This window comes from Oxyura jamaicensis, chromosome 3 (genome assembly GCF_011077185.1).
Source record: "Oxyura jamaicensis isolate SHBP4307 breed ruddy duck chromosome 3, BPBGC_Ojam_1.0, whole genome shotgun sequence".
Lineage (NCBI taxonomy): Eukaryota > Metazoa > Chordata > Aves > Anseriformes > Anatidae > Oxyura > Oxyura jamaicensis.
Window position 1 is genome coordinate 57,484,716 of NC_048895.1, and position 17,690 is coordinate 57,502,405.

The following is a 17,690-nucleotide window of genomic DNA, read 5'->3' on the forward strand; positions in this document are numbered from 1 at the left end:
TATAGATGCAATACATACAACACTGCTATCAAAACTGGTAGTAAAAAAAAAAAGCATTTATACAATGTATTTTGAAAATTAGTTAACTCAAGGGCCACTCACAGTGACGAATTAGTCCCCTTTTCAGATTCTGTCTTCAGTATTTTTTGAAGCTGCAGATCTTTATTTGCACAAAATCTTAGGAGCTAATAATGCCGACTTAACTGAAAAAGCTATCAGGCTTTAAGGAAGTGGTATTTCATACTCCTAATGTTTTCAGTGACTTGGTTATTAATTGGGCTTCTAGTATTTCTCCAGCAAAATCTGTGCTGTTTTAATGTGTTACTTAGCGAGGAGTGCTCTGAATGATGATGTGCTTAAATATCTTGTCCAGCTTTGGAGCCAGAAATTTACTACATTGTTTCATGTTCTGCTGGTTTTAAACTTCAAGACATGTAACACTGAAGTGATTCTGAAGTGCATTAAAATTACTTTAAAATTTAGCTGCTGCTTTTCTTCCTGCTTTTCTTACATATTCAATTACCCCTATGTTACTGTCCATTGTCATTTGATTATATATCAAAATATAATAGGTGCACATAATATGCATTTAACTGCTTCTAGTATTAAACACGCCCCTTCTGAAAAGATATTTACCAAAATTACATCTAAATGCAAATATAGCACATATACACAATATATACTTAGTATTAGTATATACTTATACAATATACTTAGTATTAGTACTCCAGTCTGAGATATCGGTGATATTTATGTACAAATAGCATTTCTAGGTGCTGGAAGCAAGAATTCAAACTGCACTGTTTCCAGTGTCCAGAATTGCCTGGGATACTTTAAACAAATTAAAATGTCACTTAGTTAAAAAGCAGCCCCTTTTCAGCTTTTCAGCCCCTAAGATAGACTTTTTAGGGTTAAATGTACTATGTTTTTGAGGTTGTTTATAGTTATTTCTCTTCATATATAATTACTTAACAATGTAGAGCAATCACTGTCTTGTTTCCACAACAAGGTAGTAATATATTTCTGCACATAATTATTAAATGACAGAAATCTGAAGCTTGAAATTTTCCCTTGTGCGGTTAACTTTAAAAGTGGAATTGTGATGTGTGGAAAACTCATATCTAGCCACATACTTGTGTGTGTATATACATGTGCATATAAATATAAATTCAATAGAAGTTTATACTGGTAAATTCCTTTGTTTGTACTCAATTCTTGTGGTTGACAAGACTTAAAGAACAGCAAGCATCTTTGATGCTTGGTAACTTTGTCTTCTTACAGTAAGCAGAAATGGCAGCAAGTTTTCACTAACAGCATTCAGGCATCTTATTCTTATATACTTACTACAGTTTCAACAGTAATGCAGTGATTTTTTTTTCAACTACTGATGCTCTCCCAAGGGAGAGAATTAGCTTTCTTGAGTATTTGTTAATAATGATCTAAAGAGTAAGTTCATAGACCAGTTATTTTTTTCTTACATTTGGAAAAGCAGCAACTTTGGAGGAAAAAGATGAATGGAAAATGTTTTTAAAAGCACATTCATCTCCTGGTATATTAACAGAATGTCCTTATTTTAAGTGAAAGTTAGTAGCATGTTAAGTTCTATAAAATTAGATTATTGATCTGTGTTAATACTTCATACATAAATCCATTTAATTGAGACAAGTTATTTTTGTAGTAGCTGCACATTAGAGCAGAGCGCTGAAGTAACTACAGCAAGTGATTTTTGCATGATAATCCCATTACAGGGGAGAAAAATGCAATATATCTTAACGTATTCCTAAAAGCCTCAAGTGACAAGCGTTTGAGCTATATCTAAAAATGTGTTCTTGAAAGTTTATATTTGTGTCAAGAGTAGTGCAAATCAGTTTAAACAGTTCTGGAAATAAATAATGTAAACGTACTATTCCTGGTGAAAGGGATCTACTCGACCAGTCAAAAGTGGATTAAGTGTCTGATACCACTTTTGAAACTTGATGTTTTTTCTAGGGGCAGAATATAATTTAGTTTGTTTTTGCACTGTCATTGTTCCCTCCATTCACATATTCTGAATAGAGATGACAGTAAAAAATTCACGAGTATGGCTGTATTTTAAGTTACTTGTGGGCAAAGCAAAATTTCTGAGATATTTAAAGCTATCTACACTTAGTTTAGCATTCTATCCAAGTGGAAAGGGCTGTCTACAAATTACATTAAAATTGAATCCGTTGTCTGAATAGCAAAGAAGATGCCTAAGTGTAAGGTCAACATCTATCTAAAGATGCATTCTGTAGGGTTTATTATACTAAAATTTCAAAGATTTTTACCACCTTAAAGAAGACTGCTGAAACTATTTGTCTTAAAATACTACAAAGTAACTATTTTATTGGGAATTAGTCATACCATTTTAAAGGGGATGTAATTTTCTGAGGCATCATAAATAAAGCTTAGGAGTAGGGTTTTAAAGGGTTTTTTGAAGATGCACTTGATGTAATAGACATCAGTATGCCAAAAATGATGGAAAGCTGTCAAAATTGGGGTCCTATTTACAATAGTTATGGTTATAGCAAAACATTTTGAACGCGCTTTAAGTAGAATGTTAGGTTACACTTTATAAATGGTTAGAGGAACTTCAGCTCATGCAGCTTTGGTTTTATAGGTATGTTAAATTCCCTAGAACTGTGTAAAATTAGACTGAGGGATATTTGTTTAGAAATGACATCTCACATGGTGTCAGAGAGACTTAAGGGAACAATGTAAAACTAGGTTAACACCACTTACTCCATCTCTTCCACAGGATACTGCAATTGTGCACCCAGTTCCCATAAGAATGACTCCAAGCAAAATCCACATGCAGGAAATGGAGCTTAAAAGAACTGGAAGTGGTATGATGTTTTCCCTTGTTAATCAGGAAAGTGTTATAAACTTAGAGTTGGGTTTGCTTCCTTAAATATCCTGACTTACTTTTTTCTAGTTTAAAATATCTTGAGTTGTAACCAGCATAACAACTGATGAGATTCCTGAGTTAGGAGTTTGAGTATTGTTCAGATAGATGCAGACTTTGAATTAGCCATTTGCTACAGTATGGATTTCACCATCTGTAGAAGATTATTGCTTGGAGTAATAAAGAAGCATTATGGTATATGTTTGATTTGGGCCTCAAGGAGAATGTATAGGTTTCCTTATTAAATTCTGGAGGTGGCTATGAAGATGGGGAACATAGCCTACTTTGGTAAATCCTGTATTTAACAGGAAATGAAATTGAACTTTGGAGAGACAACTTATACTGCTGTGGTCAGAAATACTGCTTATTCTTTTGAAACCTAATAGTATTTGAAAGTATCTGTAGACCTGTTTTATACTCTGGTCAAGAATAAACAAGGTTCTGTGGTAATTTTCCCTGAACAGTGGAGTCCACAATCTCAATTTATAGATGTGTACTAACATGTCAGTATTTCCTGAAGTCATGTACAGAATTCAGCATATGAGAATAGAGAATTATTCTCAACATGCTTCTTTTAACATTTCCTTAGCCTTGTAAAGAAATAAAGATTCACAACTCTCAACCCTGAGAAAAGCACACAAAGTGTAAATTTCAAAGTTAATGCTTTTGATGTCTCAATTATTTTAAAGTACAACAGTTTTAGTCTTCAGTATAGCACTTCAGATAAGGGCAATAGACCTCATAAGTAAAAGCTTGTTTGATCATATCTGTTTAGACTTTTTTTTTCTGTCCAGATCATACTAACCCTACTAGCCCACTACTTGTGAAACCACCTGATCTCCCAGAAGAAAACAAAATGAGTTCATCTGTAAAATTTACATCTGGAAATACAGTTAGTAAGTATCAAATACCTTCTGATCTTGTTTTTATGTTGAGCAAAATGTAGATATATTCAGTAGATTAAATGCTCTAAAATGAGATAAATGTATCCTGAGAACAGAGACATTTCTGATACGATGTATTAGAAATAGTATTAAGATGGTTCTATTAATGTCACTGTAGGTATTTTCCTGCATCTGTGTTCAAAAATGATCATTTTTATCAGTTTTGTCATCTTTGTTTTCTATTTTAATTTTAGGATGAGAAATTAAAATGTATGGAAAGTGGAATTGACTAAGTAGAATTTGATTCTGATTTCCTCAGAACCATGTAACTTTTGATGAGCAAAAACCTCTTGACAATAAAATTTTCAGACAGTTACCTGTTTTAGGTACTTAACAAAACAGACTTTTAGATTTTGTTTATAGGTACAGCTTTTCAAGTGTTTATTTGCTTATAATAGCTTCCTTGATTTTCAGCATCTGTGTCCAAAAAGTTTTGCTTTTTTTTGGTTTGATTAGTCATAGAGGTCCCAGGTTACAAGTAGCCTGAATGAGTTCCTGGAGCCTGTTTTGGAGATTGTTTTCCTGTTCTCTTTTAGCTGGGAACATTTTTCAGTAAAAATAAAGTTTGAAGAACTCAATACTTTAAATCCTTCACTATGCCATATTAAGGCAGAAGGATTTAGATTTTTAACATAAATTGCAAAAATGCACCTTCTGAATTGCTGTTTTCTTTTTTTCATGAACTGTTCCAATGACACACTTTTCTTCCATGGTAATTCCTTGGGCTTGTGTTTTTCTTTCAAAGCACGGTTCCATTTTCAGTAGGAAGCCCTCTCATGCAAAAGAAAAAAAATAAGCAAATACAGTCTTGTAGTAGAAAAGTTACTACTATATGCAGGATCTAAGTTCTGAGACTCCTTTCATACTCCCTTATCTGAGTATGGTTTGTAATTGTACAATTACTTCTGTAATTTTTGTTATACAAGGAAGGATTCTTCCCTGAGAGGAAGATGGAGGTGAAATACAATAAATCTTGTTTCAGCATAACAAAGGCCACTGTGGTTTCTTAAATTGAGTTACGGGATGCCCATTCTTTTACTGAAAGAAATGGCTATTGTCAGTATTGTAAGTAATTTGTGTGGTTGTGGTTAACACCATTTGGGTAAATCCTGAACAAATCGTTTAATGTAAGCTACCTCTAGAAACTGAATTTCTGATACTAAAAAAAGAAAAAAATCTAACAAGATTTTGTTTTGCAGATTTGCTGTCTTGATAGTTAATTTTTTAAGGTTCTTTAGAGTCATGCGTTAATACTGTCTGACTACCTTCTGTGCTAAGTCAGTGACAAAGTCTGTAGTCTATTTCCTTCAATTATTGGGTTCATCTCATTTTTTAGTGTTTGCTTTATTTGCTTATTTACGTTTATCTGTGCCAGAATCCATTTAAGAATGGGTCTCAATTTTATTTTATACAAGTATTTTTCTGTGTTTTTTTTTAATATCACTGTTTTGGAAATGTTTTCTCATAAATGGATGTTCTTAAGAATATTTGGTTGCTAGGTTCACTTTTTTTTTTTTGCATTGTACAGAAGAATACAGATTTTTCAGTGGTTTATTGATCAAAATTTAAATGCAGGTTAGTTATTTTATTTCACTTATTCTGCTGTTCATGGATCAAGATATTAAAATAGTATTTGAAACTGAGAACAAATGGAAATTTATGAGCATCAGATTGGTATTGAGAAATTTCCATTTTGTCTTGATTTTTTCATGTATTTCATCAAGAGTAATTAATTCAGTTTAGAAGTGAATAATTTATAAAAAGCACCTCAAACCTAGTCCAGGAAGCAAGAAAAAACATCTCTATTGCATGATATGAGAGAAGTCATTAGGCATAGGCACTGTGCTGTTATTTTTCTTTGCAAGTGAAGTGATTTGGAACAAAGGAGAAGAGAATAAAACAGCTTAGTGATAACTAGAGAAGCTAATTCATCTGATGCTGGGAACCCACAATGTTGAAACTGTTGCTATGCAAGTAAAAATAAAAGCAGCAAAAATAATTACTGTTTTCACAGTTTGTTTTAACTTTAAAGCAACATACTACTTTAGTATGTCATAAAGGACAAGTTTGTGAATGTTATTTTAAAATCCTGTTAAATGATGTAAACAAGATCATGAAATACGGCAGTCAGAAGGGAAAGATAATCTAAATTACCTCCCTTCATAATGAAATACCAGCAAAGCTGGGAGACTAACTTGCACTGCTAGCATGGAAGAGTAGAAACCACTCTTGGGAAAAATAACATTGCAGAAGTCCCTGTAGCATTCCTAATAGGAACTTTACCTGATTATCATACTTAAGTAACTGGTAATGCTCAAAAAGGATTCTCTTCTATTTAAGATTGTGTTCAGGTTCATGAGTTAGGACTAGCCAATATGTGAAGATTGCATTTGCTGAGTGACTAATGCTTTGCATTTTGTAACCAATAAAATTGTTTACTCCAAATGGCTTTTAAATCAATTCAGAAATATTCCTTATATTGTCAGTGGAAACCCAGTAGTTTCATACTGAAATGATGTAAAACGTCTTGGTCCAGAAGGTCTTGTTCTTTCCTCCTTAGAAGTGGGATTGATTACACACATTCATTAGGTTATATTACATCCTGAATGGCTCAAAAAATGTATACACAACTAGAGATGCTTGGAGAAAGATCATTAACGGCATAGCTGATTTCTGCTTTAAGCTTAGTTTTCTCCGTTGATCCTTGGAAACTTATATATCATCTCGTAGCCACCAATTCTGTGGTTTTAAGACTGTATATCTAGTGTTTTTGTTTTGTTTTTTTTTACTTTTCTGTAGATCTCAGTCAATAGAGATATATCTGTAAACCTGCAAAATAAATTCTAATCTGAAATTAAGGTGAAATAAGGTATTACTCAGCTGGCTGTGCATGGTAAAGGTGTCAAGCCAATTTCACTAGATCAGTGTACCTGCAGTTTTGAGAAAAAGATGAGCAGGTAAGAAGGTGCCTTAATGAATAGGAAAGTTACCTGTACAGGATTCACATGTCTGGGTCCTGTTCCATGCATCTTTACACTTTTTCAAAAACTTCATTGTCCTCAGACATTAAAGTAATTGTTTGAAACTAAGTAATCCAGAAAAATTATAGTCTTATGTAGATTTTTCTCTTTACCTGTAGCTAATTGTGTGAGACATTTTTCCTGTTGCTTACCCACCCTACATTGTGCTTCACCAGGTGTTCTGGAATCGTCCCAAATTAAACAGCCATTTTTCTGTCAACATTCATTCCATACCAATTTTGTGATTTTGGTGAGAATAATTTCTGATGAGAATAGTTGGCTCTAGATAGCTTTTAAGGCTAAGGGTGTGCTTAAGAAAACTGTCTGAATGATGCTATAATAGCATCTTTCATTTTTGTAGGTAGGCTTAACCAAAAGTTGAACAGTTAAATATATATTTACTTAGTCCAAAACAGAGCTGACTACTGGCCTTGAAGGTACAGAATTTATAGTAGTAACAAAACTATATAGTTTGTCTGTGTACTATACATATCTTTTGCTTTGCCTGACTTCTAAGGTTAGTGACAAACTTTCAGTGCTTTTACAAACACACATTCTGCTCGTTCATATTTTTGGGTGTCCCTTATGTAGGCTAAATTGTTATAGTGTTGGAATGTCAAGTGTTTTAGAGCTATGATCAGGAAATTTACATTTAATATTTTAAATACAATATATTATCTGTATCTGTTGGAATATATTGATTGTGCAAAATGAATATGAAACTTTGTACTTCCTTTTACCAGCAGATGGTTACAGCAGTTCAGACTCCTATACTTCAGATCCAGAGCAAATTGGAAGCAGTGTAACACGGCAACGGTCAGTAGAGTAGCAACTGTAAAGATAAGAATTGATTAAAAAAGCCTGTTCTGAGCTTCTGTTTTTTTGACAGCTTACTTACGAAGTGATGGCCAGATAGATTATTACTTTAACAGTCGGAAATGCAGAGGCAGTCTGTATTTTAACATATTAAAATGTATGCTGTTAATGTGGAAAGCAAAAATTCAAAAAAACAATGCAATCCAAAGAGTTGTTTGGGATTGGCCAGGTGCAGTCTGAAATCTTGAAAGTACCTTCTCTTTAAGTACAAGGGAATGTAAACACGGGTGATCATAAAGTTGCTTGAAACCAATTTTTGGTGTCTTTAAAAATACCCATTAGGCATTAATGGAGAAGAATCTTGTGATTATGTACTGCAAGAGCTTTTTTTAAAAAAATCCTGGCAGTAACTTGATCGCTCTTGATAATGGGCTTCTATAAAATGAAAGGCAGGTACCAGCCCAACGCAAATTAAGGGGCTGAGTGAAGTTATGCAATCATATAACTGGCAACTGTATTGTATGATATAAGAGAATGTGCTGTACCAGCTGGTGCTAATTGTCCCCATTAAATCTGTGCCTGAGTAGGATAAAAACCAGCTATGCCATTAACCATTTTACAATCCGTTTCAGAGGTGAGTTTCAAAACAAAAATAATTAGAGTGACTTCAATACCAAAGGAAGACTTGCAGTTACCTTTCGGTATGGCATCTTGAAAACTTTTTTACCCCATTGTTACTTAATGGGGAAAATGGACTCTGTCCTGCTTGTGTATATTTTTGCACTGTCAAGATGATGGCTTGTTGTTTGTTTTCCATGTTCTTTTCATCTCTGATTTTGGGTTTGGTTCTCTTGCTGATTTATGTAGATGAGTGGAGCTTTCTGATGAGCTGCCGTTTTCTGGCACAGGTAGTTTCTATCTAGAACTGACAAATCTGGCCGTGTCCACGCCCACCTCTACTTCCTTCCATTATTACCTTTTCTACCAATTGCAGCTTTATCTATAAAGATGACGTTGTCCTTAACACTAAGTCCAGAGTACTTCTTGTATTTTAAAAAACAAGAACAAGTCTATGTCAGATAATGATACTTATGTGACGCTATGTGTCAGGAGTGTTTGAAAACCTCTCTCCCTTTTTTTTTTAATCCTACTTGTGCCCTTAATTCTTCATTGTCTTCAGACTTTGTCTGTAAAGTTACACAATTTACAGAAGTATCCTTCTGGAGAATATATTAAGAAAACATTATTTTCTATTGAGATAACTTGATTTTCTGCCTGACTTAATGTGTTCAGGAATTTCAAGTTTTGTATGAAACCTACGAAAACCTGTTTCCTCTCCTGTAACATTTTTCTATAAATTAGATAAAACTAGAAGTCAGTCATTTGGAAAGGATTTTATCACTTACATATGAGTTGAAGAAAATAGTAGCAGTATCATAAGAGTGATTTAATAAATTGTCTTGCTCAAGACAGAGCAGACTAGTTAGGAAGTTTAAGCAAACTGTTTTTAAGTGGAAGCTGCACAAAAGTACTGTATGCAATAAATCCCAGTATCCCACTTAAGTTCCCCTTGAGAAGTGCAGTGCTCACCGCTGCAGCCCTTCTAAGCTGTGTGTTTGAACTTGCAACATACATCCACTAGATGGTGATCATACCTAGGAATAAGTTAAAATTTCTGAAGATACTACCAAGTGTAGATTGGGAAAATCTCTAGCAGAGAACTAGAATCTACCTTGTATGCTGTGACACTCCTTAAACCCTATATATCTGCAGGCAGATCCAACAGAAACATTCTTCTTCAATGACATGAAACCTAAGTTTAATTAGGATGTTGAGTACTTTTGACATACTTCGAAAATCAAAGAGACTACCTGGATGAAATTACCATATTTAAAATTCTGTTCTCCTGAATTATCATTGTTTGGTGTGTGTATGAGAAACTATTGGTTTCCTAAAAATAAATTACTAGCAGTAATATAAGAATAATCTAGAGAATTGAGATTTAAGTATAAATAGAAAAATAATTTTGAAATCAAAAGATACCAGAAGTTTAAAACTGATTTTGCACTCTTCAAAATCAATGGCAATCATCAGGCTCTTTTTCATCTGTCAACCTTTACTTGTTAAATATTTAGAAGAAATTTTGAATTTTAGTTTTGTTGTGGCTCTAAAGTGATTTTAGGCGGTTTTATGTTTTGCAGGTCACATTCAGGAACATCTCCAGATAACACCGCGCCACCGCCACCCCCACCAAGGCCTCATCCTTCTCATTCTCGATCGTCATCTTTAGATATGAACAGATCCTTTTCAGTTACCCCAGGTACTGTGTTCCTAGTGTATTTTATTTTTCAGCACATACTTCTGATGCAGACTATTTCTTCTTTTTTCCTCTAAAGAGAGATTTAGAATAAGTTTTTAAAACACTGCTTCTGAATGAAAAAGCTGAAAATATTGCTACTCTTAGCTTGTATTGGAATCTGTACAACACTGCTTAAACAAATAAGACTAAATTTGAATCATAGAAGTGATGGCATTGTAGCCTTTTCGATAAATGTGAGAAGCGAAGTCAGGAAATAATGTTTTGGTATTGTACCCATGTGCAGTGGATTGCATCTGCCAGTAAATTTTCAAGAGGAGTTATTTTAGTATTGGATATATTAAAAACATGAGTGTTAAGTGTCTCAAGAGGAAATAATTAAAGGTCATTTCTGGTAGTATTGTTAAGAGTTCTTACTGTACTTATGATTTGTCAGTACATTTCAGCTTGGGATCACAAAGTAGAGGGAAACGTTAACAGTATATAGTGGGAGTAAAATAAAAAAAGATGGAGAAAGTATGACTGAATACTTTGAAAAGGAGCAAAGGACAAGACACATGCTCTGATTCCTTTTTTTGTCTATTTGCAAATTTGAGAGTTGACAGTACAGTAGTGGTCCTAAATGACAATTTATATGTAGGCAAAATTTGTATTTCTTCATTTTTTGTCAAGTCAAAGAATTAGATAATGTGTAATTTGAAAAGTAATGACCTTAGCTAAGTGTGATCCCTCTTGCAGGACAGCAACAGGCTGGAGTTGTTGCCTATCCCCCCGCAGTGCCTCCAAGACCACAGCCTTCACAGGTGATGTCCCTTTTGAAAAGTCATATTCTAACCTGATACACTGGACAGTACTATTTTTATCTAACTCTGAATTTTAACTTCCTTCTAAAATGAGCAGTAATAGCTGATCTTTTTTGAAACCACTGGATTGTGAATGACGTGAAAGGTCAAACTTAGAGCCAAATGTTGGCCGTTCTTGAATAAAGAATTGCTTCTGGTGGAACCATGTGAAAGAATTCAAGTAGAGGAAGAAAAACTGAACAGCTTTGGAGCTCTGAGTTGTAATAAAGAGAGAAATGTTACACTTTCACATTTCTTTACCTGTGGCTGTATAGCCACAGAGAGATCTTCTAAAGTTTTGCAACATAAATGCTTGTGTTTACATCCATGATTCTGGCCCGGGTAACAGTTTTTAATATAATGTGTCTGCTCCAAAAGACATTTTTCCACTACTTCCCTTGTCATTAACTTGGTCATTTTTGCAGTCTCAATCTGAATCAGTTCAGTTAGCTGATTTGGTAGAAAACAAATCCTGCAAATTTTTTTGTTGTCTCAAACAGCTGAATCCTTCAACTGTTCTGCAGATCTGACATGGGACAGGTAGAATCTCTTTTAAGTTGTTTTTCAGCAACAATTATTTTTGAGTCGTATGTACAAGACCACAAACAACAGAAATAAGGCCTTGTAGTTACCCTGTTTTTCTATCTTTTTTCTTTGAAACTGGTTTTGCAGTGGAAACATTTAATAGTGCTCTCCTGTATGCATTCTCTGATATATAGCAGTGTCTGAATTGGTGGTACAGTGTTTTTCTTTCTTGAAATATTTGTAATGTCCGTTTACTGCTTGGCTTTCTGTTTTCATCAAACCTCTTGAAGTGAGCCAATTGATTCAGAAACTTTCAGGAAGGAAAAGAGGGTATAATGACAGACATATCCCGTAGAGTATGATCACAGAATCATGTTTTGTTTTTGTTTTTTTTTTTCCTAAGGACCTAGACTGAGATGTTTAACAGAGCCAAGACAGACTGTGAAACAGCAGAAACATATGTACTGTCCAATGAGTCTAGATGGTCCTACTATGCATCTTTGGTTTCATCCGTTGGATGATAGTACATCTGACTGAATTCCCTTTTCTGTTAACTGTTTCTGCTTTCCTAACCACACAGAGCAGTCTGTGTTTTAGACATGATGTTCTTTGTTCTACTAACAGGACATAAACTTTTGATTAAAAAATCAAATAATATCTTAATATTCTGTCACAAACTGTTTGGCAAGAGTCTTTGCATCAGCTACCTGTTAAGAGCATTGTTACTAAGTATTTTTGGTCCTTTATTGCAGGGTGCAGGTTCTCATGTGCATCGCCCAGTAGATGCTGAAGGCCTAATAGCTCATACCAGTACCTCACCTCAACAAATACCAGAGCAGCCAAATTTTGCAGACTTCAGTCAGTTTGAGGTGTTTGCTGCATCAGCTGTAAACAAGGAGGAAGAAGATGAAATTGAAACACACTCAGAAGTCTTGCAGGTGAGTGGAAATGAAGATGTCAATTATTTAATGCCACCAACAGTTAAGAGATTTTGTTAAAACCTACTTTTGCTATTTGAACCAGTGGTTTGGTTTGGTTTTGTTGTCGTGTGGTACCTCATTCCCTTGCTAGAAAGCACTTATATGATGGATGTCTGTGCTTCTTTATTAATTACCAAACACCTAGGCAGAAGAACTTGTTTTCCTTACAATTCTTCATTGTAATTCAAAGGATTTGATACTTATTAGCATATATGGACAGTAACATAATTGCTTGTCCATTTAAGACTTAGCACAGGCAGAACTTCTCTTCTGCTTATTCTTGCCAGCCTTCCAAATGACTTACAAACGGTAAGTTTTAAAGTAGGCAGTAGGTCCTAGTAAATGAGATGATTGTCAAGTATTTGAAACATCTTCTAAAACCCCTGTAATTTGGTTTTGTCCAATGTCATTGGACAAGCAGCTGAAATGAACAGAGCTTTAACATATTTCTGCAGTAGATTGAGATATCTACAGAACCTTGTTTCCTACTACATGACAGCTAAAAAGCTGAGGTTTCCTGATGGTGTGCCTTTTTTGTGAGCTGCTTCCAGGTCAGAACAATGTGACCGAGACAGTTTTAGATGGTTTTGCTCCAAAGCACGTGTTTTTACTTTATTCTAGCCTATGCCTCTAAAGAAGACTTCAACTTTTAATTTAAATGTTAACTGTATTCTTATACAAGAAACACATCATGCTTCTGTTTATTCCAATTGTTGCTGAATCAAGTGTTTAAGTATTAATTTTCTAAATGTAGTTTAATATCCCTTTAGGTTGAAAAGGCCTCTGATTCTGCAAGTTCTCTTAGAGTTGCCAAAGCAGATGGAAGAGTCGAAGAGAAAGCATCTGCTAATGTCCCTACTAGTGCGGTATGCAAAGTTAAATGGGAAGGAGAGTGCAGTTGTCTATATATATGAAATTTCATGGTTGTTTTGATTTATTACACCAACTTTATGCACTTAACTCAATTTTATTAGACCCATTATTTGCTTGAAATAGGCACATGTATGATGAATTCTTGCATCATAAGGTGTTCATGACTAGCATTATTCTCAAGGCAGCAGAAAATTAAGATACTTCCAAGTGTTCAAATGTTTGAAATAGAACAAAGCTTTTCATACAAATCTTTTTAACAGCAACTTTTTTATGGTATAAAAACATAATTATTAGGATGAACTGAAAGGGTGCACTGTGTATTGCAATTGTCAGCTAGAGTTCTTATTTTTTATCTATACAATAGGAAGATGCAGTTAAAACGTGTCCATCAGAAAAAGTGATTGTTAATTCAGTTAGCTAAGCAACTGGTTTTAGGAGTATGTAACACAAGTTAGCATGTCATAAATCAAAGTTAAAAAGTAGTTTCTGAGAATTAATAGGCTGTGTTTTCCCCTTCAGGGTAAAGGCACTACCCCACTTGCTCCACCACCAAAGCCTATTCGCAGAAGATTAAAATCAGAAGATGAGCTAAGACCTGAAGCTGAGGAACATACACAGAAAACAGGTGTCATAGCTGCTGTTCTTGCTTCACAGCCATCTATTCCTAGGTAACCCAAGAAGTGTATAAATACATCTGTTATTGGGAAGTTTACATTTAAACAGCAATACACACTTTCTGTTCTAGGAACTGCAAACAGCTTCAATGTGTTTGAATTAGATTTATGTAACAGCTTAAAGATTTTGGTTTTATGAGATCATCCTAAAGCCCCTGCTTACTGAGAGTCCTTGTAGAGATCTTGAATTTTGGAGTGTGAACCCCCAACTTCTGCAAGTATGTTGGAAAAAAGTGGTGGAAGCATTAAGAGGCATTACTTAAAGTTAAGTAGTAGTCACTATTAACAGTCCAAAATCTACAGTCTGTCTGTTGCTAGCACAAAAGTAGGCTATTACCTTAGTCTCTTTGAGGTGAATGAATGTGATACTATATGTTGGGACTTCAGAAAAGTAGTTATGAGAAGTTCCTAAAATGTGCTTCTCCCTGTTTCCTTGAAACCAAGTATATGTGACAGACAAGATTAATTGAGCCAGGCAAAAGAGGGGAAAATTAACAGTGCAATGAGTTGAAAATTCTGAAAAGAAGATTCTGATCATTTTTTAAAAGTGTAAATGAGGTATTCAGTTAAGTAACAAAATGACTTAAAATACTTCTAATATATTTTCAGATCAGTGGGGAAGGACAAGAAGGCAATTCAGGCATCAATCAGACGTAACAAGGAAACCAACACTGTTTTGGCCAGATTGAATAGTGAACTTCAGCAGCAACTAAAGGTAATATAGTAATCTTTATTTTAAAAGCAAATCACAAGAAGGCAAGATGTCAGTGATGCACAGTAGCTGGTATTTCTGCAAACCAATGATTAATAGAGAGTAGAGGATATCAGCATAAAATATTTAGCTGTTTTTATAGATCACAGAACACACCTAGTTTTGATAGAATTTGTGAAATTACAAAGGACACTTGTTACTACTAAATACATTTTTCAGTGCATTGATTTGCTTTTGGCTACACTAAAATTTCAGAAACCTTAAGTTAATGCAATCTAGAGTAGCTGTTGTGGTTATCAGATACTTTGAAAACAGTATTGAGAAATGCAGATGAAATGGCTTGCTTTCTTCTGAAGGAAAAGGCAAACCTTAGTCTTGTTAAAAAATATTTTCTAAGCAAATATATGCATACATACATGGGATGCAAAGCTTTCAGCTCAATAAGAAGAGCTACAGCCATCCATTTATCTAGGTCAGCTGTTACCTTTTTGAATTTGTCTGTAGGCACCATTTTTCTTAACATCTTTTGCCATCTCTCTTACCTTATGTCTAATTTTAATTACCAAGTTAATCAAACTTAATGTAAACATGAAGTGGTACTGTCTAGACTGGAAGATAGGCCATTTTAAAAAATAATCAAGTGTAATCGTCGTTTGTTACTGTCTTAAAGAGAGTAAAGCTGCATAAGTCAGGTAAGAGAGGGAAAATTGTCAGTTTCTCATCTTTTAAAAAAAAGCATTTTATACTTCATTTGAAAATGTTAGATTTGCAGCTAGTTTCAACTTTATAGTTTGGGGTGACTTGAAAGGAATGGAGAAATACTAAGTGGCCACACTTTTGAGCAAAGTACTGATTTTTTGCTTGTGTACTATCTAGTCTTCTATTCAGATTATGGGAAAAGCTCTCCGCATTCGTAGAGGAGATCTGAATATTAGTTCTCAAAACTGAAGCTGACGCTTACCAGCTTTGGTCACATGAGGAAACTTTTAATGTTAATTCTCTGTGGACAGTCAGTAGAAAATATTTCTTTTGTAGGATGTTCTTGAAGAGAGAATCTCCCTGGAAGTCCAACTGGAACAACTTCGACCTTTCTCTCACCTCTAAGCCTACTGCCGTTAACTGTGAATTTACTAATTTTGAAAGGGGTATTGGTTTAAAGATCCTATTTAAAGATCCATGCATCTAGCTCAGTGCACTCTATTCTACATTAAATGTTGTGGTTCTCTTTTGTCAATTTGTCCACTTTTGTATTTAAGTATTTTAATTTCAGTACAGAAAAAAAACTTTTTTCTTGAATGTGACACTGCCTCTCACATCGTTTTCTGTGGGCATCCGTGATTTTTGTTGAACTTGATTTTGCAAAGTTTGTCGCCAAAATTTCCAACTGGAACTTCTTAGTGGTTTCCTTTTTTCCCTGTTGAAACATCTGTGCAGAAGAGGATTGCTTATCAGTTGACTTTGAGCATGTAAACTCTTCTTTTGCTGTGGCATTTATTTTACTGTGCCAGAAAAGAGAAAATCTAATAATGTGTCATCAACCAATAGTACCTCCCAAACTGCCTTTCACAATTTGTAAGTTGTTCACAATCCGACAAAGCCTGCCCCTTTGCAATAAACCAACTTATACAGGTTGTCAGAGTTCTTGCAGGCTGTTCACCATATCAAACGGATTTGGGTTTGTGTTTGTTGCATACATTGTAGAGTATGTAACTGCAGATTGTCAGGTGTTACACTAATCCATCCATGACCCTGATTCAGCCGCATGCATATAAAGTACTTATGGTACAATTGGTAGTCTCTCCAACAGACCTTTTTCAGTCCTCTTTTTTTGTGAAGAGTTGGGTATAAATCCCCAACATAATTGCACATTTCCTAAGCACCACCTGTAATTGCATGTTTCACACATTACCTTTTAATACCAGATCACATCCACCAGTCTTCAGTATAACAAAATGTATTGTCAAGTAATGTGTCAATACCTCTGTGAACTTCTAATTCCCAGCAAAAAATAAATAAATCTAAAAAAAAAAAAGAACAGTTTGCTTCTTAGGAATTCTGGGGTACCTTCTGTCATCTTGTTTCCAGGCCTTATTTCTCTGGCATATAGACAGGCTTCACTATTAACAGAGTTCCCCGAGTGTATCCTGCTATTCAGGTTGATGTACTGTATTAGGATTTGTTGTATATTGTATGATACACACCTTTTGATCTCATATGTAAATTTGCATTAATTGCTGACTAACAGCAGATATTCTATTTAATGGCTTCTTCTGGCTGTGGGATCATAGATGTTTAACTGCATGGATGCATCTCTGCAGAATCAGAACTAGCAATTGTGTGATTTTTACACCAATAAAACAGCACAATATTTTAATTTTGTTGATTCATCTTTACCTGGGAATTGAAACTCATTCATATAGGGGGAGGGGCTTATTACAGGTGTGCAGGAAATTTTTTTGTAATTTTGTGGCATGTACAAGAAATAGTTGCATACTCCCTTGATCATTTTCTTTCCTCAAAATTTTTTTAGCTGTTGGTCGGAAGTGATTAAATTCTCTTGGTAATCTGTGGCTCTACTCCTTTTGTATCCTTCTATAAGCAAATTAAATGTAGCTGTAACTTTTAAATAGTAAATGCTGGTACTGACTTGGGTCAAAAAATTGTATAGTTCTTTAGTCTGCATTTTCAGTTTTATTTCTTTGAGAGTTCTTTTCAAAATTAAAACTAAATGGATTGCCTGTTAGCAATACTTACCTTCACTGTTTCACTTTTATGCTTAAATGAAATTCTCTTAATATTTGCTTCTGTTGTAAGACGATAGCTCAAGTCAGATTTTTCTGCTGGATATGCTGTTACAGTAAAAATGAAGTATTTCTGGTTTTGGTTATCATACACAGACTGGTTAATTTTTATTACTATAATTATTCCAACATGTTTTCAAATGTCATGAAAGCGTTACAGATTATGTATATGTTCATCCAAAGCAATATTCCCTGGTATGAAAAACAAGAATGCCACAGCTGCATGTAAAAATGAGTAGCCAAATGGGCACAAAGTTTACATT

The 17,690-nt window shown here is 34.4% G+C and overlaps 1 protein-coding gene across 16 annotated transcripts in view; it reads left to right on the plus strand.

Annotated features, from left to right (window-relative positions):
* Nucleotides 1–17,000, plus strand: part of REPS1 (RALBP1 associated Eps domain containing 1) — a 65,391-nt gene extending 48,391 nt beyond the window's left edge. For 10 of the 16 annotated variants that reach the window (XM_035320891.1, XM_035320893.1, XM_035320900.1 and 7 more), the window contains 10 exons: nucleotides 2,777–2,864; nucleotides 3,718–3,819; nucleotides 7,631–7,703; nucleotides 9,905–10,023; nucleotides 10,759–10,823; nucleotides 12,140–12,325; nucleotides 13,138–13,233; nucleotides 13,760–13,908; nucleotides 14,524–14,629; nucleotides 15,662–17,000. In XM_035320891.1, the coding sequence (XP_035176782.1) occupies nucleotides 2,777–2,864; nucleotides 3,718–3,819; nucleotides 7,631–7,703; nucleotides 9,905–10,023; nucleotides 10,759–10,823; nucleotides 12,140–12,325; nucleotides 13,138–13,233; nucleotides 13,760–13,908; nucleotides 14,524–14,629; nucleotides 15,662–15,730 (1,053 nt within the window). In that variant the 3' untranslated portion in view covers nucleotides 15,731–17,000. The remainder of the gene's footprint in view (nucleotides 1–2,776; nucleotides 2,865–3,717; nucleotides 3,820–7,630; nucleotides 7,704–9,904; nucleotides 10,024–10,758; nucleotides 10,824–12,139; nucleotides 12,326–13,137; nucleotides 13,234–13,759; nucleotides 13,909–14,523; nucleotides 14,630–15,661) is intronic. The other 6 variants (XM_035320892.1, XM_035320895.1, XM_035320902.1 and 3 more) reach the window with 4 other exon arrangements.
* Nucleotides 17,001–17,690: the final 690 nt, after the last annotated feature.